General features: G+C 37.6%; 1 protein-coding gene across 1 annotated transcript in view; it reads left to right on the top strand.

Moving 5' to 3' along the window:
• The window catches only part of RYR2 (ryanodine receptor 2), a 689571-nt gene that overhangs the window by 378953 nt on the left and 287148 nt on the right, over positions 1 to 23470 (top strand). The window contains exons 18-22 of the mRNA XM_070568189.1: positions 14523 to 14641; positions 14993 to 15126; positions 16600 to 16841; positions 21091 to 21283; positions 22949 to 23165. Coding sequence (XP_070424290.1) covers positions 14523 to 14641; positions 14993 to 15126; positions 16600 to 16841; positions 21091 to 21283; positions 22949 to 23165 — 905 coding nt within the window. The remainder of the gene's footprint in view (positions 1 to 14522; positions 14642 to 14992; positions 15127 to 16599; positions 16842 to 21090; positions 21284 to 22948; positions 23166 to 23470) is intronic.

The raw sequence follows: 23470 nt of genomic DNA, 5'->3' as shown, positions 1-23470 counted from the left end.
CTGACCACTCCATTTCTGCCAGCATAGGAGGGGATGCTGGCCAGGGCTTTCACCCTCAGAGAGGAGTGCGATTTGACAGAGGCAGGCTCCTTAGGCCCTCGTTAACCAGCCACCTAAAGATTTGGATGAGGCGGGAATGAAAGATTGAGCCCAAGAGGTGGTCAGTTGGCACCTGTTTTCGTCACTTCCCTTCCCTTGGGGGGCTCTGCTACTCTCCTGACATTACTCCACATTGGCCCCAGTGGCCGGGCTGTTGCTGTCAGTTTTGCAGCAAAGGACAAGCAATTGTCTTAAAGCAGTGGGGAGAGAAATTTACAACTTCACCTTGCCCCCGCCTGTCGTGTGTGCCTGCTCTGCTCTCCATCTAGGCTGCAGCCCCCCACCTCCCACCTCCCACCAGTTCAGGAGGGCCTTTATCTCTCAGGGGTTTTCTTGGGCAGTTTCTGAAATCCAGCTTTTCATCTTACTTCCTTAGATTCACTCCTTTTGCTGACTTTATTCCTTGCCACACGCAGCCCTTTTGGTTGGCATTCCACAAAATCCTGGTTAGCTATAAGAATGAAAAAGGAAGTCTTGTCTCAGAAAAACTACATTATCCAGGAAGGGCTCACTTGAGAAAAACAGCTTATTAAAAAAAAATTACAGACAGTGATTTCTACATTCGACCTGGGCCATTTCTAGTCTTCTCTGGACACTGAGCTTGGTTTCCTTGTTGTGGGCAGAAATGAAGTTTCAGCAATTCTGCGCTGCTGGGAGAGGGCTGTGTAATGCCAGTGTCTGACTGATGGAGTTTTGCTCGTGACATTCTGGTTATGAAATATTTTTAGCATCATCTTTGGTGAAATAATTACACTGTGTCCCTTGCTTTCAGTCAGGCTTAGGGTTAAGTGTCTGTGATCTACCTTAGGTACATGGCTTAAGGCCTCCATCTGGAACTGAGTTCATAAGTTTCCTTGCAGTGTAACTTATTCCAGTCTTCTCAAGTCAACTTGCCTCTTGATTGAATTAAGCCTTTTCTGTGCCAAGGCTTTTAAAGTGTGTTCTATTTACTTGGGTGCAGTAGTCAAAAGAAGGAAATCAATCACTACCCATCTGAATCTTCCATCTTCATTACCAAGGCAGGATGCCCCACTGTCCTGGCATCCTCCCTTAAGGTCAATGCTATGCAGTAAATGTAATCTGACGGACATTAGCTTGGCTGCGTTGGTACCCACCAGATATGGCTGCTCTGGAGAAAAGTAAATAGGATTAGGTCTCAGGGTGTAGTCAATGCAGTAAGAAATGATCTCTCAATGACTGACAGTTGCCCCTCTCCCTTATCCCTGCTCCCCTAAAAGGGTTTCCTACCGTTTCATCATCAAAAATAGGGTTCACCTCTGCCAAGACTGCCTCGTCAGAAATGACAGCTCTTTCTTTAATCGTTTTCCTATTTCTACTTATTTTTGTACTATGTTAAGGAGAAGCATAGCTTACAGGTTACAGGTGTGGATTCTGAGTTGGTATGGACTGGCTGAATTCCAATTTCAAGCTCATCCTTTATATCTGCATGCCTTAACCCTTTTGTGACTCTGATTATTGCCTATAAAATGGAGATTATAGTAGTACCTACCTCAGAGGGTTGTTAGTAAACACTAAAGTTGTGTTCATTAAATTAAATGAATAAAAATGTCACGGTAAGAACCTTGCACCTGGACCCGGTTGCACAGTGGTTAAGTTCACATGCTTGGCTTTGGTAGCCTGGGATTTGCCAGTTCGAATCCCGGGCCCAGACCTACTCACCACTTACCAAGCCATGCTGTGGCAGGCTTCCCACATATAAAATAGAGGAAGATGGGCATGGATGTTAGCTCAGGACCAGTCTTCCTCAAAAATAAAAAAAGAATCTAGCACCTTTTTCTTTTGTAATTAGCAGTTGTTGATAACTACAAGATTATCTTGATTTTCTTAAAACAGCATTTGCAGTATAGAAATAAACTTGACATGTATTCTGTCTACTCAAGTCAAAATAATGAAAACTGCCAAGAACTCAGATGAAAAGTGTGCCTTTGGCACAAGGGTGGGGATGTTGGGAAAAGCAATTAAAAATTGGAATGCCAAATCTGCGCATGGATGTGGAGGTGCAAATTTGCACTATACACACCGTACAAAGACCCTGGGCCAAGGACTTAATATAAAAACTTGTGCAAAACGCAATGAAATCTACAGGTACAAAATTATAAAAGATGTGCTGGATTCTATGCTGGATTCTTTGGATCAACAAAGATCTAAAACTGGAAGAAGCTTGTGCAAAATCCAAGCCTGACTGCTTGGACTAAAGGCAGTGTCTGCTGAGGTGTGGCAGGGCCAGTGTGAGCCCGAGTGTCCACGCCTGCTGAAATGACTCCAGCAGATGATCTGCTCATGAGGCTACTGGTGTTTGTGCACCCAGCCTAACCTAGACCAGACAGATATTAAACTAAAGATGCGGAATAAGAAGAGGGGTTGGAAGAAAGCTAATAAAACAAAGCTCACTGGTAGAACTGGGTAATGCGGCCTATGGAAGCAAGGTTTTTCCATGTTGACACTGCTATGACTCAGTATGGAGAATTTCAGATGGAAAAAAATAATAATAGCAAACACTTACACAAGCTTTCCATGTGCCAGACACTCTTCTGAACCCTTTAAATACATTAACTCGCTTAATCTTCACAATAACTATTAGTATCCCCATTTCATAGAAGGGAAAGTGGGGCACGGTGAAGTTACTTTTCCAAGGGCACACAGGATGTAAGCAGCCAAGGCAGAACTTGAACCCTGGCATTCTGGCTCTAAATTTCATGCTTTTTCTCATCATGATAGATGCTGCTCAGATTCAGGGACGCAAAGGACTGACTGTGTGCTGTTGTGTTCTTCTAATGTCATGAGGGAGAGCAATAACTTCCATGTAAATAGGCAAGTTCGACTGACATAGATTCATAGAATTTCTGAGTTGCAAGTGATTTTTTTAAGGTATTCTAACCCAACTAGCCTCTCTTGGGCATTACTGCCCGGTGTCCCCTCTCTCTCATTTGCTATCTTGAACCGCATTACACAATGCAGGTTTAGAGGTGAATGATTTAAAATACTGCTCTTCACCACATGGCCAAGTATTTTAATGTCTTCTGGTAGTATTTTCTGATATTCTCAGATCTGAAGCAAGTTTCCTAAAAATATATCCCCTTTTAAATGTGTTTTTAAGTTATACTTTGCTCTACACATATTGATAATTCTCAGGACCACATACCTTTCTGCACATAGTACCCTATCTAAAATTCTGGGTTTTGGTAAACAATTTATTGCATAACTTTTCTCCCTCCTCTTAGTCCACACTTGCCAAGTATCAGAATTAGATCATCCTGTGCACTTTTATTTTTTCCATTTGTGGTCATTGTAAATGATGCCTCTGGCTTGTCCTCATACTACAAAAGAACTTTTTTCCCCTCAGTTTTTTTGAAATGTAATTGACATGCATCACTGTAGAAGTTTAAAGTGTACAGCATAATGGTTCGACTTACATATCTTGTGAAATGATTACTACACTAAGTTTAGTTAGCATCCATCATCTCATGTAGATACAATAAAAAGAAAGAAAAAAAATTTTCCTTGTGATGAGAACTCTTAGGATCTCCTCCTTTAACTCTCCTCTATATCATATAGCAGTGTTGGCTATAGTCATCATGTTGTACATTTCATCCCTTAGCACATATCCATCTAATAACTGGAAGATTGTACCTTTTGACTGCCTTTCTCCAATTCTCCCTCCCCTCACCCCTGCTTCTGGTAGCCACAAATCTGATCACTTATTCTATAAGGCTTTTTTTTTTTTAAGATTCTACATATAAATGAGAGGTACAGTATTTGTCTTTCTCTCTCTGAGTTATTTCACTTAGCATAATGCTCTCAAGGTCCATCCATGTTGTCTCAAATGGCAGGGTTTCTTCATTTTTTATGGCCAAATAATATTCCATTGTGTGTGTAAATATGTGTGTGTGTGTGTATAAAACAACTTCTTTCTCCACTCATATGTTGATGGACACTTAGGTTGCTTCCATGTCTTGACTGTTGCACATAATGCTGCAGTCAACATGGAGATGCAGATATCTTTTCGAGTTAGTGTTTTGTTTCCTTTGGATGTGTTTCCAGAAATGGAATTGCTGGATCATATGTTAGTTCTATGTTTAATTTTTTGAGGATCCTTCATACTGCTTTCCATAGCCGTTGCACCAATTTGTATTCCTATCACAAGGGCTCCCCTTTCTCCACACCCTTACCAACACTCGTTATCTCCTGTCTGTTGATGATAGCCTTTCTAATAGGTGTGAGGTGATATCTCATTGTGGTTTTGATTTTCATTTCCCTAATGACCAGTGACGTTGAGCATCTTTTCATGTACCTGTTGGCCTTTCATATATATATCTTCTTTGGAGAAATGTCTGTTCAGGTCTTTTGCCCATCTTTTGATTGGGTTATTTGCTTTTTTTGCTATTGAGTTGAATGAGTTCTTTATATATTTTGGATATTAATCCCTTGTCAGACAAATGGTTACAAATATTTTTTTCTCGTTCCATAGGTGGTGTTTTCACTTTATCGATTGTTTCTTTCACTGTGCAGAAGCTTTTTAGTTTAATGTAGTCCCACTTGGTTTTTTTTTATTTTGTTGCTTGTCCTTCAGGTGTTATATCCAAAAAATCGTTGCCAGGACCATGTCAAGGAGCTTTTTTCCCGTTTTCTTCTAGGAGTTTCATGGTTTCAGATCTTACCTTTAAGTCTTTAATACATTGCAAGTTAATTTTTGTGAGTGGTGTAATATAAGGATCTAGTTTCATTCCTTTGCCTGTGAATATCCAATTTCCCCAGCACTGTTTATTGAAGAGACTGTCTTTTCCAAGAGAACTTTTGAAATTAACACAAAGCTCTGGCAGATGCTATAATCATTTTACATTTCTGACCCAAATAATAGTTCTCAATAAATATTTGCTGCTTTGAAGTAAGTATCTTTTTGAAGAAGTGATTAATCTGTATTGCTCTGGCCCTAGAGGATCTATCTTAAAGATGCTCAAATGTATATATTTTTGAAAAATTTATTTAAAGAGCTTTAGAGCAATTACATCTGCCAGCATTTCTGTAGATACTAATATTTCACAGAGAGACACACCATTTTTGGATTTTTTTTAAAACATTTTAATGATTGCATTGTTTGGCCAAGGAAATCTTTAGTGAATGTAGGGCACTGTGCTGAGAATGTCATATGTATCACTTCACTGGATTCCCACAATAATCAATAAGGTAGGTTCCATTATAATTTCCATTTTACAAATGAAGAATCTGGAGCTAAGAAGCTCAGAGGTAACTTTTTCAAGGTCAAATGAAAGTAATGGAGCTAGGATTAAAATTGTGTGGTCTGTAAACTCCACCAGAGCAGGAATTCTATCAAATTTTGTTCCTCCTTTTGCTCATACCCGGGACATAATACAGGAATGGCCCATTTTATGTACTCTGTGATAAATGAACGAATAACTGGGGAAAAAATAACACTCATGAGTAAATAGCAAGATAAGAGTGTCTAAAAGTATTTACGATTTCTTGTCTGGCACTCAGCACTCTGTGCGCTTTGAGACACGGCAATTTATACAAATAAATATTTGTGTAACATAAAATTTCTGACATTACTGTATAACTGTTGTATCATGAACTCCTTTTAATTGACATTTACTTTTCTTGTTTTAGCTGTCCTTTAACTTCTCTAGTTTGTCTATCTTTTGTAAAGAATCACTCCCTAAATTGAAGGCAGCAAACCTTCAGAGGCCTAATTGAGGCTGAATAGTACATGATAATTACATTGCTCATTTTATGTGTTTTACTTCAGCTAATTTACCCCAGGAAACTTTTGACTCATATTCATCTTGCCTTCCAATAAAATACCCTGGGTCCATCTTTTTTGCTTATCTTGCTAATGCATCCGTGATATCCACCTTCCTGATACGTATAACAATGTAGTTTACCTTTTTCTTCACTTACTTCCATTTCTGTTAATTTTTCTCTCACTTTCCTATTTTTTTCAAATTGTATTATATTTTAACCTTACGTCTGTCACTTTTTCTCTCCTCAGTTTTGTATTAGCTTGAGATTTAATGAGATTATTTTCTTCTCTAACTTTAAAACCATCATAAAAAATTATGGATATCTGCAATTATATATTTTGCCAATTTGGCTTGATACCATGTCTTTTGGAGATTATTATTTTTAAGCCTTTATATATTTTAATATTGATGTAAATTTAGTCTATTTTCTTTCTCTATTTGAGTGAGGTATGGAAACTCTATTTGGAGTAACTTTTATTTATTTCACAAAGTAGCCCTTTGCTTTCAGAAAGAAAGCAAAATGTATATTGCTTCTTTTTTCTTTTCTCCCTCTCAACTCCTTTAAAAATGTTAACTATGGGGCCAGCCCCATGGCTGAGTAATTAAGTTCCTGTACTCTGCTTTGGCGGCCCAGGGTTTTGCTGGTTCGGACCCTGGGCGTGTACATGGCACCGCTCGTTGAGCCATGCTGAGGCAGCATCCCATATGCCACAACTAGAAGGACCCACAACTGAAAAAAAACATACAGCTACGTACTGGGGGGCTTTGGGGAGAAAAAGGAAAAATAAAATCTTAAAAAAAAAAAGTTAAGTAAATCTAGCAGTTTATCTCAAACTGAAACTCACATTGTTCCTTGACTTCAAATTTATACCCATTTTAAATGAACAAACAAAAAATTGTTCCTTTCTCTCTCAGGGCTTCAATCTGTGACATGCAAAACTCACTGTAAACATTGAAAAAGTTGTGTTGTAATTATGCTAGATGTTGATTCGCTATTCAACTCCTGGTGTTTATTCCAGGTGGGCCCCGCCCTCCTTGGTTAGGGAGAGCAAAGAAAGCTCCCAATCAACTCAAACTACAAGTTTCTGGGCTGGCCCAGTGACGTAGCGGTTAAGTTCACATGCTATGCTTTGGCTGCCCGGGCTTTGTGAGTTTGGATTGTGGGCAGGGACCTACACATTGCTCAACAAGCCATGCTGTGGCAGCATCCCACATGTAAAATAGGGAAAGATTGACACAGATGGTAGCTCAGGGCTAATCTTCCTCACCACAAACAAAAACAAAAACAAAGAAAAGTTCCTGCCATTTCTAGTTCCACATTCATGCCTACCCATAGAAGAAGGACAACTTGGATGCAGTGCACGGTTTACCAATCACTGGCAGTTCAATTAAAATCAGTGGAATAAAACAACAGATCATGTGCCTTTATGGAAGCCTCCCAGATGCATAGGCCCAGGCACACACTAAGGCATTCTCACATAACTCAGAATCTCTCACGGCCTCACCTTTGGCGTGTAGCAAAATCCCCCCCAAACTTCTTAGGTGTCTCCTCAGCACAGAGCTAGCTGGACTTGTCTTCTGTTGTCTTTCCCCGCTGCTCACTTGATTTGCAAGGTTTTCTTTTCTCATAGTGTTAATGCCATGAGAAGGAGTTCCTGTCAACTAGGAGTGCCTTATGCCTTATTTTAGCATTTATTATTTATTTAGTCTACTTGCTTAATCTTTCACTGTCTTTTTGGCTCAACAATCTTGTCTGAAGAATGCAAAGTTATTTTTACAGTTCAGTCTCCTTCTCCTTCTCGTTTTGTCGGTGTCTCTGTCTCTCTCTCACCAAGGTCTAACAGACCCATTAAGTTTCTCCTGGATTTACTACCTTAACTAATTTTATTTTGATAACTAACCTCGATGTCATTTCTTCGTGTTGATCAGTAAATATTTTCCCTGGATTTTATTCTGATCACTGTTGTCCATTCAGCATTTTCCTACCTTTTTCTAATTTTTAATTTCTGTTTAAAAAGAAACATGTTTATAATGTTTTCCTGTTGATCCTTTTTATTTCGTTTCACTTGTCTTCTGTATTATTTTGTTACAAGCATAAAATACTAACAGATGCTTATATAGCACTGCTCAGATCCAGGCCCTGTTCTAAATGCTGTGTATGTATCATCCCCCCGGTTGCTACCCTTATTGTCTCCGTTTCGGAAGTGGGGACACTTGAGCACGGAGAGGTTAAGTAACTTGCCTGAAATCTGCCAGGATTCAGATCTGGGCACATTGACTCGAGTCCATGCTTGTAACCGCTACATAATACAATAGAATAATAACAATACCTTTTATTATTATATTTCTCATTAAGCCTTGTAAATATTGAGTTGACCTGTTCTTCTTTTCAAAGGATGACTGTTCTTCGCATACCTCATTACTGCATCCAGGAGCAATCTCCCGTACCTGCTGTGGATGGCTTGGCTTTCTGTGTTCTTTCTATTTCATATTTTCATCTTCTTTCCCAGTCATGTCCCAATGTATTTACCCCACTCTTTTTGCTTGTTATATCACTTCGTTTAAATTTAATTACCCATGGCTAAAATAAAAATTTCCTTATTTCCATTCGCCTTCAGTGAATGATGCGGATATTCATAGTAAGGTCTGACCAAAATGTTACAGAGAATTGTAACTCCTGGTGGGGGGAGGGGGAGAAGCAATCTGTGGTTTGAATACTTTGGAATTCCTGCTTTGTCTAATTCTAACTGTCCACGATCCTGCTGTGGACACCACCTGTCCGTGTGCTTGCATGTGCCGGGTCCCCAGAGTTTCCTTGAGTAGGGGGCAGTCTGATTCATGCTACCCAACACACAGGTCGAAGCCTTCCTGTTCGCTCACCTCTAGCTTACACTAAATAGTTTCCGTGTTGAAATTTTCAGCTGAGGCCGTGTGCTCCTTCTGGAGTTGTTTGGGATCGTTACTCCCACTCACAGTGGAGATGTAAGAGAGACTTCCCTTCTCTCCAAGCTCAGTCACACCCGCATATCCCTCATGCATTGAGCACTAGGTTCCATCTGAACCCACACACACCTCAGTGTCTGAGGTTATTTTAATTTTCTTTTATGTTTGCAAAACACTTGTAACCATAGATGAGAAAACAATATCCTGGGGGGTTGGCATTATGCTTTCCAAGTCAATTGCTTTTTGTTGTTCTCCTGTGATGATGATGGGGGCACAAGTATCATGACTTTCTCTGTCTCCACATTGGCCTCCTATGCCTGAGTGGCTACCAGTCTGATTCTAGTCACTCCTTCTCTCAAATGTGCAAGATTCACCAATAAGCTTGTGCCAACTTGGTTTGGGGTGAAATCCTCAGGCTAGATTCTTCATAGCAGGTAAAGTCAGACCAAATATAGTACCTCTTCTGTGGCTTGTTTCCAGTTTCTCTGTACAGACTCTCCGCAAATTTCTTTCAACCTTGGACCACCCTGGGCATGATCCATGAAAAGAAAATAGCACAGTCAACTTGGACCCCAGATGAAGCTGCCACAATTTTGGAAGCCAAGTAGCAAACGTATAAGTTATCAGTAAGAAGCAAACTGGGCCACTGAACTTTGATTACAGAAAACATGACAAGGAAACTTCTCTACCGTCGTGGCACTTGGATGCTCCCAATACCAATAGGTTATTTCTAGACATTTTGTTGCATCCTCAGAGATTTTTCTTTCTCAATATAAATAATACAATATAATTAATAATTATATTATAATAAGATATATTATAATAAAATGAATTATAATTTATAATTAATAAATATAAATAATTCAGAAGGTTACAGGCATAAAAGTTTTAAGACAAAAATAGTTAAATATTGCGTGTATTATACATTTAATGTTTTTACTCTCAACTTTGCATTCTGTGCATAACCCCAACAGAAATGGAATAAAGCCCATAAAAGTTTGCCTAATTCACCAAGTAAAATTTTTCCTCAATGAAATTAAAATATAGATAAGGAGATCCTAGAGCTAAGAAATATAAATTCTCATCTCTGTTGTATCATATATCTTATGTACCTTTAAAAGGAAGATCAAAAATTTTAATATTAATGTCTCCAGATATAAAATATATCAGAGTAGGTACTCTATATACACTTCACAATAATGAATCTTGTTATGAGTGAATAATTGCAGGTTTGTTTTCTTTAAACTGAAGGTGGGTACTGGTGGTCCACTTATATTCATTCACGTACTCATTTGGCAAATTTGAGATGAGCTTCTTCAGGCCAGAGTGTGCTGGGAGACAAGGAGGCAAAATGGAACCAGACCCTGCTCTCAAGGGCTCATTCCCTAATGGGAGATTGAATTGAAAGTAAATAATTTGAATAAAGCATGATCAATACTACAGAGAAGGAATAATTCATCCCAGGATGTTGGTAAAAACTCAACAGATGATTGAGATTCTGCAGTCTCAGAAGAGGGGAGTGTATTTAAGTCTGAGACTAACAGGCACAAAGGACTAAAGATGAGAAAGACTCTGCCTTGCAGGCCATGTCCACCTGCTTGCTCAGAACAGTGTCTGGGAGGTGTCTAATAAGTATTTATGATTAATAGTTAGGTAAAAGTATATATTAATCATTCTTTGTAGGAGGAAGTGCTGGGAACGGAGGCTGTAAAGGAAGGTTGAGCCATCCCGTGAAGGGATGATATACGACTCTACAGGAAAGGGACTTGTACCTTGGAAGGTCTGGGAAGCCACTGAAGATTTTCAGCAGGGAGCTGACATCAGTTAAATGTGTATTTTAGAATAATACCTGCTCAGAGTGTGGAGGATGGATTAGGGAGGGAGGAGAGACTAGAGGCAAGGAAGTAATAGGAGGCTATTCAGGGAAAGGAGAGGATGAGTTTAACAGATAAATCAGGACAGAATTAATGAAGTTTAATGACTAGATTTGGGAAAATGGGAAAGTGAAAAGGGAATTCAAAAGTGACCTGAGGCTTTTAGCTTGAGGATATGGATGAACAGTGGACCAGAGAAGCAATTTTACGTGTATATGTACAAAAAAAGGTAGTATGTTCAGTTTTGGAAAAGTTGAGTTGGAGGCGCTTAGAGACATTCTGGATGAAATGTCCAGAAGGCAATTTGGAAATGGTGTTTAAAATCAACCTGAAATAGTCTGCCTAAGTTCTTGTTACTCCTCCTTACTAAGGCATAGCAGTCATATTAAAAGGCCAGTACCTGGGGCCGGCCCGGTGGCGCAGCTGTTAAGTGCTCACGTTCCGCTTCTCGGCAGCCTGGGGTTCGCTTGCTGGTTCAGATCCCGGGTGCAGACATGGCACCACGTGGCACGCCATGCTGTGGTAGGCATCCCACATATAAAGTAGAGGAAGATGGGCATGGATGTTAGTTCAGGGCCAGTCTTCCTCAGCAAAAAGAGGAGGATTGGTGGCAGTTAGCTCAGGGCTAATCTTCCTCAAAGAAAAAAAAAAAAGGCCAGTACCTGAAGAACAACTCTGGTTTACTGCTATGTACTACTCAGCCCTGATATAAACTCTTAGTACTAATAATTTGTGTGCTCTGTGCGTGGGAAGTGGTAGGTTTGTTTATGCTTATTCTAAATTTATGGAAGGAAAATAAGTTCACGTAATTTAGGTAAAGCATAAGATTAGGCTTATATAGAATTGTTGCATAGATTAAAACTTAATTGTGATTATGTACTATATAGAGGACAGGCAGGGAATGTTCTTGCCCATTTGCTGTCAGGAAAACAGGATTGACTAGTTTTTGTGAATTAAGTATTGAGATTTAGTGGTAGAAATAAAATGGAAATAGACATTGTCTTCTATTATAGTATGGGCCTTTCTAAAAATGATTCTTGCTATAAAAGTTATGCATGCTCACTTCATAGAATTTATGAAATATTTGAAGTGTACTAAACCAGCAATAACCAGCGTTAACATTCTGATGAATTAATTTCTGGTGTTTTTTGAAATTTATATTTTATACAAATAAATATATTTTACACAGTTACAATCATAATGCAGATCCAATTTTATATCTATTCTTGAAAGTTGACATTATACATTATGCATTTTCTTAAAAAATTCACTGAAATCATTTCTATAAATTTATTAAAACTTGTGAAATCAAATTGCTTTGGCTTACTAGTTTGTGTGGGTTTTTTTTTTTTTTTTGACAATTTGTAGCACATTCAGAATTATTTTATTCGGTAATACAGTTATGATCTTGCAAGCTTTAAAATTTTTTCCTTGAGAATCTCGCAATAAGCGTTAGACACTATTGCCATTTCTGGGTCTTATTCAGTGTATTTAGAATTTAATTGTCAAATCATCTTTAGCAGAGTATTGCCATTATAATAAGTGCTGTTTTTCTGTCTCATATTTTACCCAAGGATTTGAGGCATCTATCAGCATAATCTTTATCTATACACGATACAGTCAGTCTAGCTAGTCTTTATTTTTTTGCAAATGAGTCTTTTGGTGTTTCCAATTTGTTTTCCTTTAAGAATTTCTTACTGCAAAAAATAAAGCACTTTATTTGTGGTTTATTCCAATAGTTGAAAATAAAAATAGTTTTCTCTGACTTTTAGTTGTCAGATTAGAGGCAGTCAGTCCTTTTCAACTGTTGGTTTATTTGCTGGATTTGACCTGGCAGCACTGAAAAAAAATGTTTTGAAGTGAAACCTAAACCTCTGAATGAATATGAGAAAAATCAAAAATTTATTTTCATATTGTGTTTTAGGATATGAGCTGTTCATTTCCAAAATCTAGTCTTAAATCTTTTCTGATATGTATTCAGGTTTATGAATGCTGTGGGCTTTCATGAGTATTTATTTACAAAGAGAATTTACTTTTCTTAGTCTTCTACTTCTTGGTCTTTTTTCTTAATGGTTGCACTCAATAGCAGAGATTGGCAAACTTTTTCTGTGAAAGGCCAGATAGTGAATATTTTAGGCTCTGTGGACCACAGAGCTCTATTGTAGCAACAACTCAGCTCTACCTTTTTAATTCAAAATTATTCATATAGGCTGTATGTGAATGAATGGGTGTGGATGCACAGTACAACTTTATTTACAAATATAGGCAGCCACGTGTTCTATAGTAATAAGTAATGGGGGATGAAAAAAAACACCACCAGGATAACATATGACTAATCTATTAAAAATGCTTTTTCCTATTATTTTAATTTACTTTATCTCAGAATGAATGTTCATTTTATTGCTACATTTTTAATAATAGCAGAAGCATACAATTTCAGTACCCTTATATAAACATCTTCTTTAACTTAGCCATCAGCCTGTTGTATTATTATTTTCTGCTATCTTTGATTTTTAACTGGCACGCATTGTTAGAAGGCAGCAACTGGTTTTGGACCACACCAAAAATTAACTCATCTTTTTGAGTATTTTTTTAAACTGAATACACATTCATATTTCAATGCATTAAGTTATTAGTGAAGAAATTAGCATCGACAGCCCTTGTCTTGGAATGGATTGGGATTTGGATCAAGTATAGATTGTGATAGCCATAGTGAATTACTTCCATATTTTACCATGTGTAAACCTGGGCACTTTACATTCCTTCTCCAAGAAAGTGGCTCTATTTGAAATGTAAAATCCTTTCTGCAGGGTCTCTCTGGGGTCTCACCCAATGCTGTGTAGCTCTCAGAGAGAGGTCACGTTTTCTGAATGTGGTATCTAGTTGCTGTAAAGCACCTGCATTCTCATGATTGACATGGCAAGCTTGCTCTGAAAACATGAATACACACGTACACTTTAGCTTTTCAAATTCACGCTAAAAATTCTGCATGAATTTTTTTACTTTCTATTCTCTTTTTTAAACTTTAAGATAAGAAAGGATATATTCCATTTTTATCTTCTCTGATGGTTAATACCTAAAAGTATCACTATTCCTAATCAGGCTTGGTATATTTCTATGTATTTTGTATTATTTTATTTTATATATTTCTCTTGTTTTGCAAACTAAGAAACATTTTCAACTATAAACCTCCAGAAGAATGTAATGATCTCCGTGGGTTAGGATGCCTTGTTGCAGGGTTATAGTTTTAGTGCCAAGAATCTTCACAAGGAGGCCCGGAACTACCTGTCCCATTCGTCCCCCACTCTCTCTGTACTCCAGGCACACCAGGTATGCCCTCCATTTGGGGCTGGACTCAGGCCTGTACTGCCCTAACTTTCCCATCTGGAGAATGGTCATGAATGTGTTTTCTGAGGTCCCACTTAAATGTTGCTTTCTTTAACACTTCCCGTCCTCTCTCCCAAACACCACCTGTCCTCTTTCACAGTGCCCTGTGACAAATACATGGAGCACATAGTACAGTCACACACTGCATACCAATGTTTTGGTCAATGACAGACCACATATATGACAGTGGTCCCATGAGATTAGTACCATATAGCCTAGGTGTGTAGTAGGCTATACTATCTAAGTTTGTGTAAGTATATGCTATGCGGTTCACACGACGAAATTGCCTAAGGACTCATTTCTCAGAACATAGCCCCGTTGTTCAGTGATGCATGACTGTAATTATATGTTGAACTGAATGAATCCATAGAGAAAAGGGAAGACTCTGTCATTGTAGACTGGTTAATCATATTTTCCCCCTTTCTTTGTTTATCTTTAGGTATTCTTGAAGTTTTACACTGTGTGTTAGTAGAAAGTCCAGAAGCTCTAAATATTATTAAAGAAGGACATATTAAATCCATTATCTCACTTTTAGACAAGCATGGAAGAAATCACAAGGTTAGTGAACCACTTTATTGCCATGAGTGAATTCTGGAATCATTTTAATATGCTTTTAAAATAAGATAACTTTTAAAAGATGTGTGTCAAATATTTTGTGAATGTTTTTCACGTCTTAATTACAACCAGGTAATATTGTTTAGTGTTTATTTGTAGCATCAATGGGAGAAGGAACAGTTCTCAATTTGCATATGAAGGAAAGTTGTAAAATAAGTGGACACATTGCTGTCATGTTTAAATGACTGGGTCAGAGGTGACTGGAGGGAACGTGCTTGTGTCTGTGGAACATGCTGCCGATACTTGACTATGAAAAGGGAATTAGAGTCAGCTGAAAGTGATTTCTCCTTTCAGGTTCTGGACGTCTTATGCTCTCTCTGTGTTTGCCATGGAGTAGCAGTCCGTTCTAACCAGCATCTCATCTGTGACAATCTCCTACCCGGAAGAGATCTGTTATTGCAGACACGTCTTGTGAACCATGTCAGCAGGTAGATTCGGATAGACAATGTCACCCAATAGATAGCGAACCAAAGGAATTCATGTTCTAGCTCTGCAGCTAAGACACGGTCTGTTTGTTTTATTAGGATCTTTCATGTATTTCCTCACTGAAGCGTATAAGAATTTTTCTACCAATTAGATGCGATAATAACAATAGATGAACCAAGCAAAATACTCATTTATCAAACAAATGTCTAAGAGCTTTCATTCACATTCCTGTGTAGCTGGATCGTCATTGACATCTTCAGGAGCAGGCTGACAATTATACAGGAGTACAGTTGTATATAATTATGTTTTATACCTTTTTAGAACATAAGGAAAAACCCTACCCTTCAATACCAACTTTGAAGTGCCCACTATGTATAATAAAAAAATTGAATTAAAATGTCAAAAATATAAAAAAATTCCACAAACAACCAATAAAAATACATTTTCAGTTAGACCTACCTTCCAAGATCTCCAACATTTATTGAGTGCTGTGAGCCAGCCACTGTGCTAAGTGCTTTATGTTTTTTCTGCACTGTGTTTGTATGAGGTGCTACTGTCATTCACGTTTGACAGAGTAAAATATTGGGACTGGAAATGGAACTCAGGTCTGACTCCAGGGACTGCACTCTTAACCATCATGACATGTTTCCTTCCTTATACAAAATAATAGTAATAATAATAATAAATACAGCTTACAATTAAGTAAATATTATCTGTGCTTGTAATAACTTTGATACACTGTATCTGGCAGCTATCCAGAAAATACTTGCTACCTCACCCTGTTTTAAATAAAAATGTAGGGTTTAGTGTGTATTTCTATATCGTGTTTTTCAAACAGGATTGATTGAAGACTTCCTTCATGGTTCTTTATCCTGTGTAATAGACCTGCTGTTAATGAGTGGTGTTTCCTGAGGCCTTCTCTAATCTCTAGTATTAACATAGAGGATAAGTCTCCTTGTAAAATGCAATTAAATACGACTAACTAGAAATTCTATTCACAGCACGGCATAGAGAACAACAAAACTGACTGTTCACCTGGGTTCCTTCACTAACGACCTGCTTCAGCTTCATACCCTATGTGACACAAAGCTTAGCTTAGGAAAATGTCTGCATCTGCTGGATTAATAATAACTCTATTAATTCTAAGGGTCTACTATATTGAATGACTCACCTTAAACATGATTAATGATATAAAATATGCTGAAGAGCAAGTAAGAATGAATATTAGACCCTTGAGTGACATTGCCAAGTAATCCAAAACACAAACCCCATTTACTGAATGTTAACTGTAAGACTGACCGTCACTGCGTACTACCTCAGTGGTGGTTTCAATAATTTCGTAGAACTTAAGGAAACATACATTTAATATGTTGCATCTTAGAGAGGCAGGACTAACGTTCAAAAATGTGAGCTGAAAATTGAACAATGAAACGTTTGTTCAGATTTTTTTATGTGCTATTCCTATCTCTTTAAAGCATGAGACCCAATATTTTCCTGGGCGTCAGTGAAGGGTCTGCTCAGTATAAGAAATGGTACTATGAATTGATGGTGGACCACACGGAGCCTTTTGTGACAGCTGAAGCGACTCACCTGCGAGTGGGCTGGGCTTCCACGGAAGGGTATTCTCCTTACCCTGGAGGGGGCGAAGAGTGGGGTGGAAATGGTGTTGGAGATGACCTGTTTTCCTATGGATTTGATGGCCTTCATCTCTGGTCAGGTAAGTACTATCCGTTTTCTTTCACAACATTCTTCAGGGAAATCTTTTGCCCTTCCTGTACATTTCCTAAAAGCTATTGATGCTGTTTATATTGGATAGATATATTGTTCAGAAATTTAGTGTTGAAATGATGAGTGAGAGTATTAAGTAAGAACCAAAATTGCACTAGGGCAAAAAGAAAACTTTTACAATTATATACATTTCTAAAGGACTGTATTGTTTATTAACAATACATTTTAAAAGTAGCATTCCGATGCATGAATCAATGGCAAAAAACTTGTTTATTCCTACTTAATTTTAGTTGGTATGTGCAAAGCTTTTACCTCCAATACAAAAAAGAACTGAAACAACCCCTAGAAAATAATTGAAACAAATAAACTAAGTTCCACCTCCTGGTAATAACGTAATGTCAGGGATCTGGAATTTGTAAAGTGTATCGTGAGGTATCTGTTCATAATCAAATGACACTTTGTTTCGGAAATATGGAACTGTTTAGAAATATATGAATAGTTCATTTCACAAGCTACAAACTCTCAGCTTTGATGGTTGAGTATATATTAAAAATGAATAATATTAAAAAATAATACCCTTGAGGCTAGCCTGGTGGCATAGTGGTTATGTTCGTGCACTCCTTTTCTGCAGCCTGTGGTTTGCAGGTTCATATTCTGGGTCTGGACCTACACACTGCTCATCAAGCCATGCTGTGGCATCTTCTTACATACAAAATAGAGGAAGATTGGCACGGATGTCAGCTCAGGGACAGTCTTCCTCAAGCAAAAAAAGAGGAAGATTGGCAACAGATGTTAGCTCAGGGCCAACTTTCCTCACCAAAAAAAAATAAATAAATAAATAAATAAATAAATAATATTCTTTTTTCTGATTTATGAAAGGGAATGTTTGGTTGGCTCTACTTAAAAGTTGAGCTTTTGAGTATGTAGATGTTGGAATTCATCTGGAATCTGCAGACATATGCTTGTGTTCATAAACCTCCATGTAGAATATAGTTCTCATATGACCTTGACATATTTTTTAATGCATTTAGCATATAGAAAATACAAAAAAGTACCTTACGTTGTTAAAAGCTAAGTGTTGCCTTTTATGGGGTTCAAGTGATATTCGTTTGATAGGCCTTATAGCTTATGAAACGAAATTTTAAATTTAAATTGAATTAAACCCAAGAGTTTATGGTAATGAGTTTATAAATGAAAGCACTCCATGTAGTTGTATCTAACAGTAATACTTACTGAACTTTCTTTTATTCAGTGCCAATAGGTCAGTAGTCTGGAAGAGATAAAGCTGTATTTTGGATATTTCATCTAACCACTGGGGCATGTCCTTGGGACCCAGGTTGTAGTATGGCGTTGGCATGTCTTATGCACAGGAGTACTGTGCTGGTTCAGGCTACAATAACAATGTCTGTTCCCGTAATTAAATTTTCCTACTGACCAAACAGAGGCAAAGAGCATTAACTTCAGAAGACCTAACAAACATAAAATAGTGGTAGTGTCTATTATAGAATACATTTTAACTCTTACCCTCCAGATGTCATCCTCTCTCCTTACCCGCTAGTATCACTCCACACAAAATGGGTATTCTGGTAAATGAATGAAATGTGTTAACTTGTTTTCCCATTACACCGCGATTAGGGAGGAAAAGCATTACTCTGATAAGACGATGCTGAATTGCTTCTAATTATTTTAGTCATATAACACCCCTTCACCATTTTTAATTTTGCATTTAATTTGAAGCTTTTTCCTCAATACATAGAAAGAACCCAGTGCTTATGGAATTGAACTGTGTGCAGTTTGCCTTTCATTGCAAAATAGAACACTAAGAACAACAACAAAAAATTGAGTGAATCTGTGAACATATTATAGTGCAGGACAGTAGGTTGTGGAATTTCAGGAGAAAGTCCTCTTGAAACTTTATGTCGAGAAAATATTCAGCTGTTTTTTTAAATGGTAAGAAAATATGCAGCATATCAGCCTGTAATTGAAAACTGTGTTCTCTTAAGCCACTAGAATTTATTAAATGCTTTACTAATCTTAGATTCACAGTCAACAAAGACAAATCTAAGTTAATTGGCTTCTGACTGACTTACAAAGTTAAATGCATGGTAATTCAGATCATCTTCTTGGAGTCACTCTCCTATTCTTTTTCTTTTGAATAGTTGAGGTAGAATTTAAAGTATCGAATATCTGTGATTTCTGGGCCACAGCACATTCTTTACCACTTAACTTTTTGTGATTGGAGAGTAGAGATGTTCTTTAGAATCAGAATTTGGCCATTGGCAAAAGTTTTGAGCTATGTCTTCATTTATTCTTTCCAATTTAAACTTTGCACAGTGTGCTTGCTACATTCCGCCTCTGTGAATGCAGAATTGGATTTGGGGCATTCAAATATCCAAGTATGTTTGTAATCCAAGTTGTAAGCGCCAAAAGTGTGAAAAGCCTTGGGGCTTTGGAGAATTTAGCTATAGAAGTATGGAGGAATGTTGTAGAACAGTGCCGGAATGATAGGTACAGGCTTGTAATCCAGGGCCTTAAGTCGGACTGCTGCTGTCTTCTTTTCTGGCTAATGCAGAGAACAGGAATGTAGTTCTCCTATGGATTTGCTGTGAGTTCATATAAATGCAACCTGAAAATGCTTCTAAGTGGATTCAACAACGTGAGTGCCATTGAAACGGTAGGCCTTAGGTTGTTCACTAGTGATCTTTTGTATCTTACCTGTTTGTTTCAGGCACTGCAAAACAGTGTTCCATGGTGACTTTTAGATAGTCATTAGCATCAGCATAATAATATCCTTCAGACTGAGCAATACATTTGGATTATAGTAAATATTTATGTAATAACATTATTATTAGCTACAGATCTTGATACAAACAAGGATATAGACCTATTTCTGTAAGCCCCATTGTTTTTATATGATTTTTTTAAAACTGCCTTTATTATACTCAGGGAACTCTAGAAGAACCACTTGATAGTAAATGTTTTGCAGGTTTGAATATTGATAAAATAAAAAATGTATGCATTTAAAAAACAGTAGATATATTCTACTACTGGCATTTCAAATATGCTGTTGGTAAAAATCGTGGCATGTTAGGAAAAAAAGGTGTTATGAAAAAAGCAAAGCTTGTATCATGAAATCTATTTTTGTCTTTGCTTAAATTGAGGAATTTTGTGTGTTTGTGCTTGTGAGCATGTGTGTTTGGGAGAATCTTACTTTCTTGTCTTCCAGTATGCCGTGGGGATTCTGATATAGTCAAGAATGGGCTTAGGCCAGGGCCAGCCTCATGGCCTAGTGGTTAAGTTCAGCACGCTTTGCTTTGGTGACCTGGTTTTGATTCCCAGGTGTGGACCCACATCACTTGTTGGCAGCCATGCTGTGGTGGCAACCCACATACAAAATAGAAGAGGATTGGCACAGATGTTAGCTTAGGGTGAATATTCCTCAGCAAAAAGAAAAAAAAAGAAATAAAAGAAAAAAAGAATGGGCTTAGGCCATAGTTTGACCAGGACAAGAAATGACGTTTATCAAATATCATTTTCATGCCTCAAATTGTATCCTGCTGTACTTAAGAAGCTAACCAACCAAGATCTTGTATGAAATACATTGTAAAACAACAACAAACCAATTGGCATGTATTTGTCTGTCAATAAACAGTGCATGAATGAATGATCACACTTTCTGTTTTCATTATCCTTATGCATTTTTATATTATGAAACAAAGGAGCCTTAATATTTGAAAAAAGGACTGACATGAAACACCTGCTGTGTCTGAGACTCTGTTTTTATAAACCATTAATTTAATCATCACAACAACTCTACAAGGTGATGGCATTTGGTTTACAAGAAATCAAGGTTTAGAGAAGTTAAGTAATTTGCTGATGGTCATACAAGTCGTAGGTGGTAAAGTAGCTATTTGAACTCAAATGTTCCCTGGAGATTTTCCTCTGACATCGGTATATTATCAGCTCTCAGATGATTCCTGCATCAAATGCCAGCCATCTACATGCAGAAATTTCTGTATGTCAGAAGGTCCATTTTACATCAAAGATAGCAGCATGGCTCCTGAAAAAAGCAACGTATTTTTGGCAAAGGATTTAACATACAACATTAATATGCATACAAGATTTATTTTATTCTAGCATTTGCATTAATTTGTCACTACCTATTCAAATCTTTGCCTTTGGATCTGAAGATGATTCTCTGAGATAGAATTACCTTCCTTAATGTTTTTCTCCCATAGGTTGTATTGCTCGTACTGTGAGCTCACCAAACCAACATCTGTTGAGAACTGATGATGTCATCAGTTGCTGTTTAGATCTGAGTGCCCCAAGCATCTCATTCCGAATTAATGGACAACCCGTGCAAGGAATGTTTGAGAATTTCAACATTGATGGCCTCTTCTTTCCAGTTGTTAGTTTCTCTGCAGGAATAAAGTTAGTATTTCTGTGGGTTTTTTTGGTTTATTTCCCTTCTCACTTCTCATACGTTCACAGAAGACTCTGCACTGCCGTCACTCCTGCTTCACTAACGTTTTCTCTCACTCATGGGCATCTGTCCACAGGACATTTTCTTGTCCCTTGTAGGAAGAGGTAAGGTTTATCAAGAAGGGACTCTTGGGAGGCTGGATGCTTTGTCACATCTTCTTCTATTTAGATGTGCACAGTCTACTAACTGATCCTCAAATCAGTGTCCGGAAATATTTCAAGTCCATTTAAGTTCACTTTTTTTATTTTAATAAGGGAAATGAACATTATGTAAAAAATACCACTTATTTTCTTATCTTATTTGTATTCCTTTTCCTTTTCTTTTCATCATATTCTCCCACCCCACTCCAAACCCTCTCATTTCTACAGAAACTAAATTTTTTTTTTGTTTGTCAGGTCAAGATGGCTCCTCTCCATGTTACCCTCTACTCTTAGACCTGTAAATTATCTGCCGTGGTCAGCTGGGTCAAGATGGTTTCCTCTAACCCTTTGCTTTTTTGCTACTACCAGATGGAAAAAGAAATTAAAATGCTAGTTCTTTGGAGTTCTACAAAGAGAACTTTAATAAACAATAGTCTTGTGATAAGGGGCCATGCTGTCATCTATTAATATACGTATGTACCTACTTAGCAAGAGTGGCTCCCTGATTACCATTGACCATCCATTTATTGTGGTTGTTCTTTTCATTATAATGCTACTCACATGAATAATTCATAGTTACAAAAGCACCATATTGAAGAAGGGACAGAGGAATCATGAGATATTAGTACTAGGGACCTTTTCTGGTATATTTATACAAATTATATTTCTGTCTGTAAGCTTCTGGAATGTGTTAAACTTTTTGCTTTTCCTCACTTTTTGTTCTTTGCTTTTTATTTCATTTATATTTTTTGGACTGGAATGAAAACACAAATTGGAAAAAGAATTACAACAAAAATGAAAATTTGAATTTATTTTTGTAAGCTGAGAGCCCCAAGAAATTGGTATCATTTAGCTATGTTTCTAAGAGGGTTGTTCAATGGAACTCAGATTAAATTATTTTTAATTAAATGAGTATGATGTATAAAAGAGTTTAGTAAGTTTTTTTGTTTTTGTTGAATAAGAATAAGAAATAAGGTTACCTTTTCTCTTCAACAAATGGACATAGCATTTGATTCTCCTTTAGGGAGTTTCACTGGGAAATTGGACACTGGAAAGTGACTGGTTTTTCTTTTTATCGTGCCTTGTCCAGCCCTGTCATTTTAAGTATAGAGGTATTTAGACCACGTCTGCTCTTTCTCTGCCCATTATCGGGGCCTCTTGAAACATTAAATGACCAGTTACTACGGAGAGATATTTCGCTCACACAGGAACGTAGCGCCTGTGCTGTTGTTATTTCTCCCGTGAATGATAAGTCTTTGCTGATCCATTCACATAATTGAATCAGGTTTTACCTTTTATGATTGGGAGCTCTTAGACTCTAAGGTGCCAACATTATGATGGTACTTAGGGAAAACAATATGGCTTCTGCTAAAGTAAATTGTTTACTAATAATTCGTTCCTTGTGTTTTGTCGATTAGGAAACTTTTATGTACGTCCAGAGACATAACTGACCTTGACGTGCGTCCTTTTCAGGGTACGCTTTCTGCTCGGGGGGAGACACGGAGAATTTAAATTTCTCCCTCCACCGGGCTATGCTCCTTGTTATGAAGCTGTTCTGCCAAAAGAAAAGTTAAAGGTGGAACACAGCCGAGAGTACAAGCAAGAAAGAACTTATACACGGGACCTCCTGGGCCCCACAGTTTCCCTGACGCAAGCCGCCTTCACGCCGATCCCTGTGGATACCAGCCAGGTACCCAGATCAGCTCTGGGGGCAGCCCTTTGTGTTGGAGTCAAGCTGATATGCAGTGGCTTTCAAACTCTTTTGATTACAACCCACAGGAATGTCTTACAGTAATACAATGTGTATATGTATAATTCAAACAAGTTTTATAAAATAATGCCCACCTTTACGCATGCCCATTCACCTATGTTTTTAAGGATGGTCCCAAGCCTCTAAATTGATTTTGTAATGCACTAATAGGTCACAACCTGAGGTAATGCATACTAATTTTAGTGTGTACTTTTTACGTAGGGTAGAGGTAGAATTTTTAATTT

The sequence above is a fragment of the Equus przewalskii genome, chromosome 1 (genome assembly GCF_037783145.1).
Source record: "Equus przewalskii isolate Varuska chromosome 1, EquPr2, whole genome shotgun sequence".
In the NCBI taxonomy this organism is placed as follows: domain Eukaryota; kingdom Metazoa; phylum Chordata; class Mammalia; order Perissodactyla; family Equidae; genus Equus; species Equus przewalskii.
This window is presented reverse-complemented; position numbering and strand designations above follow the sequence as displayed.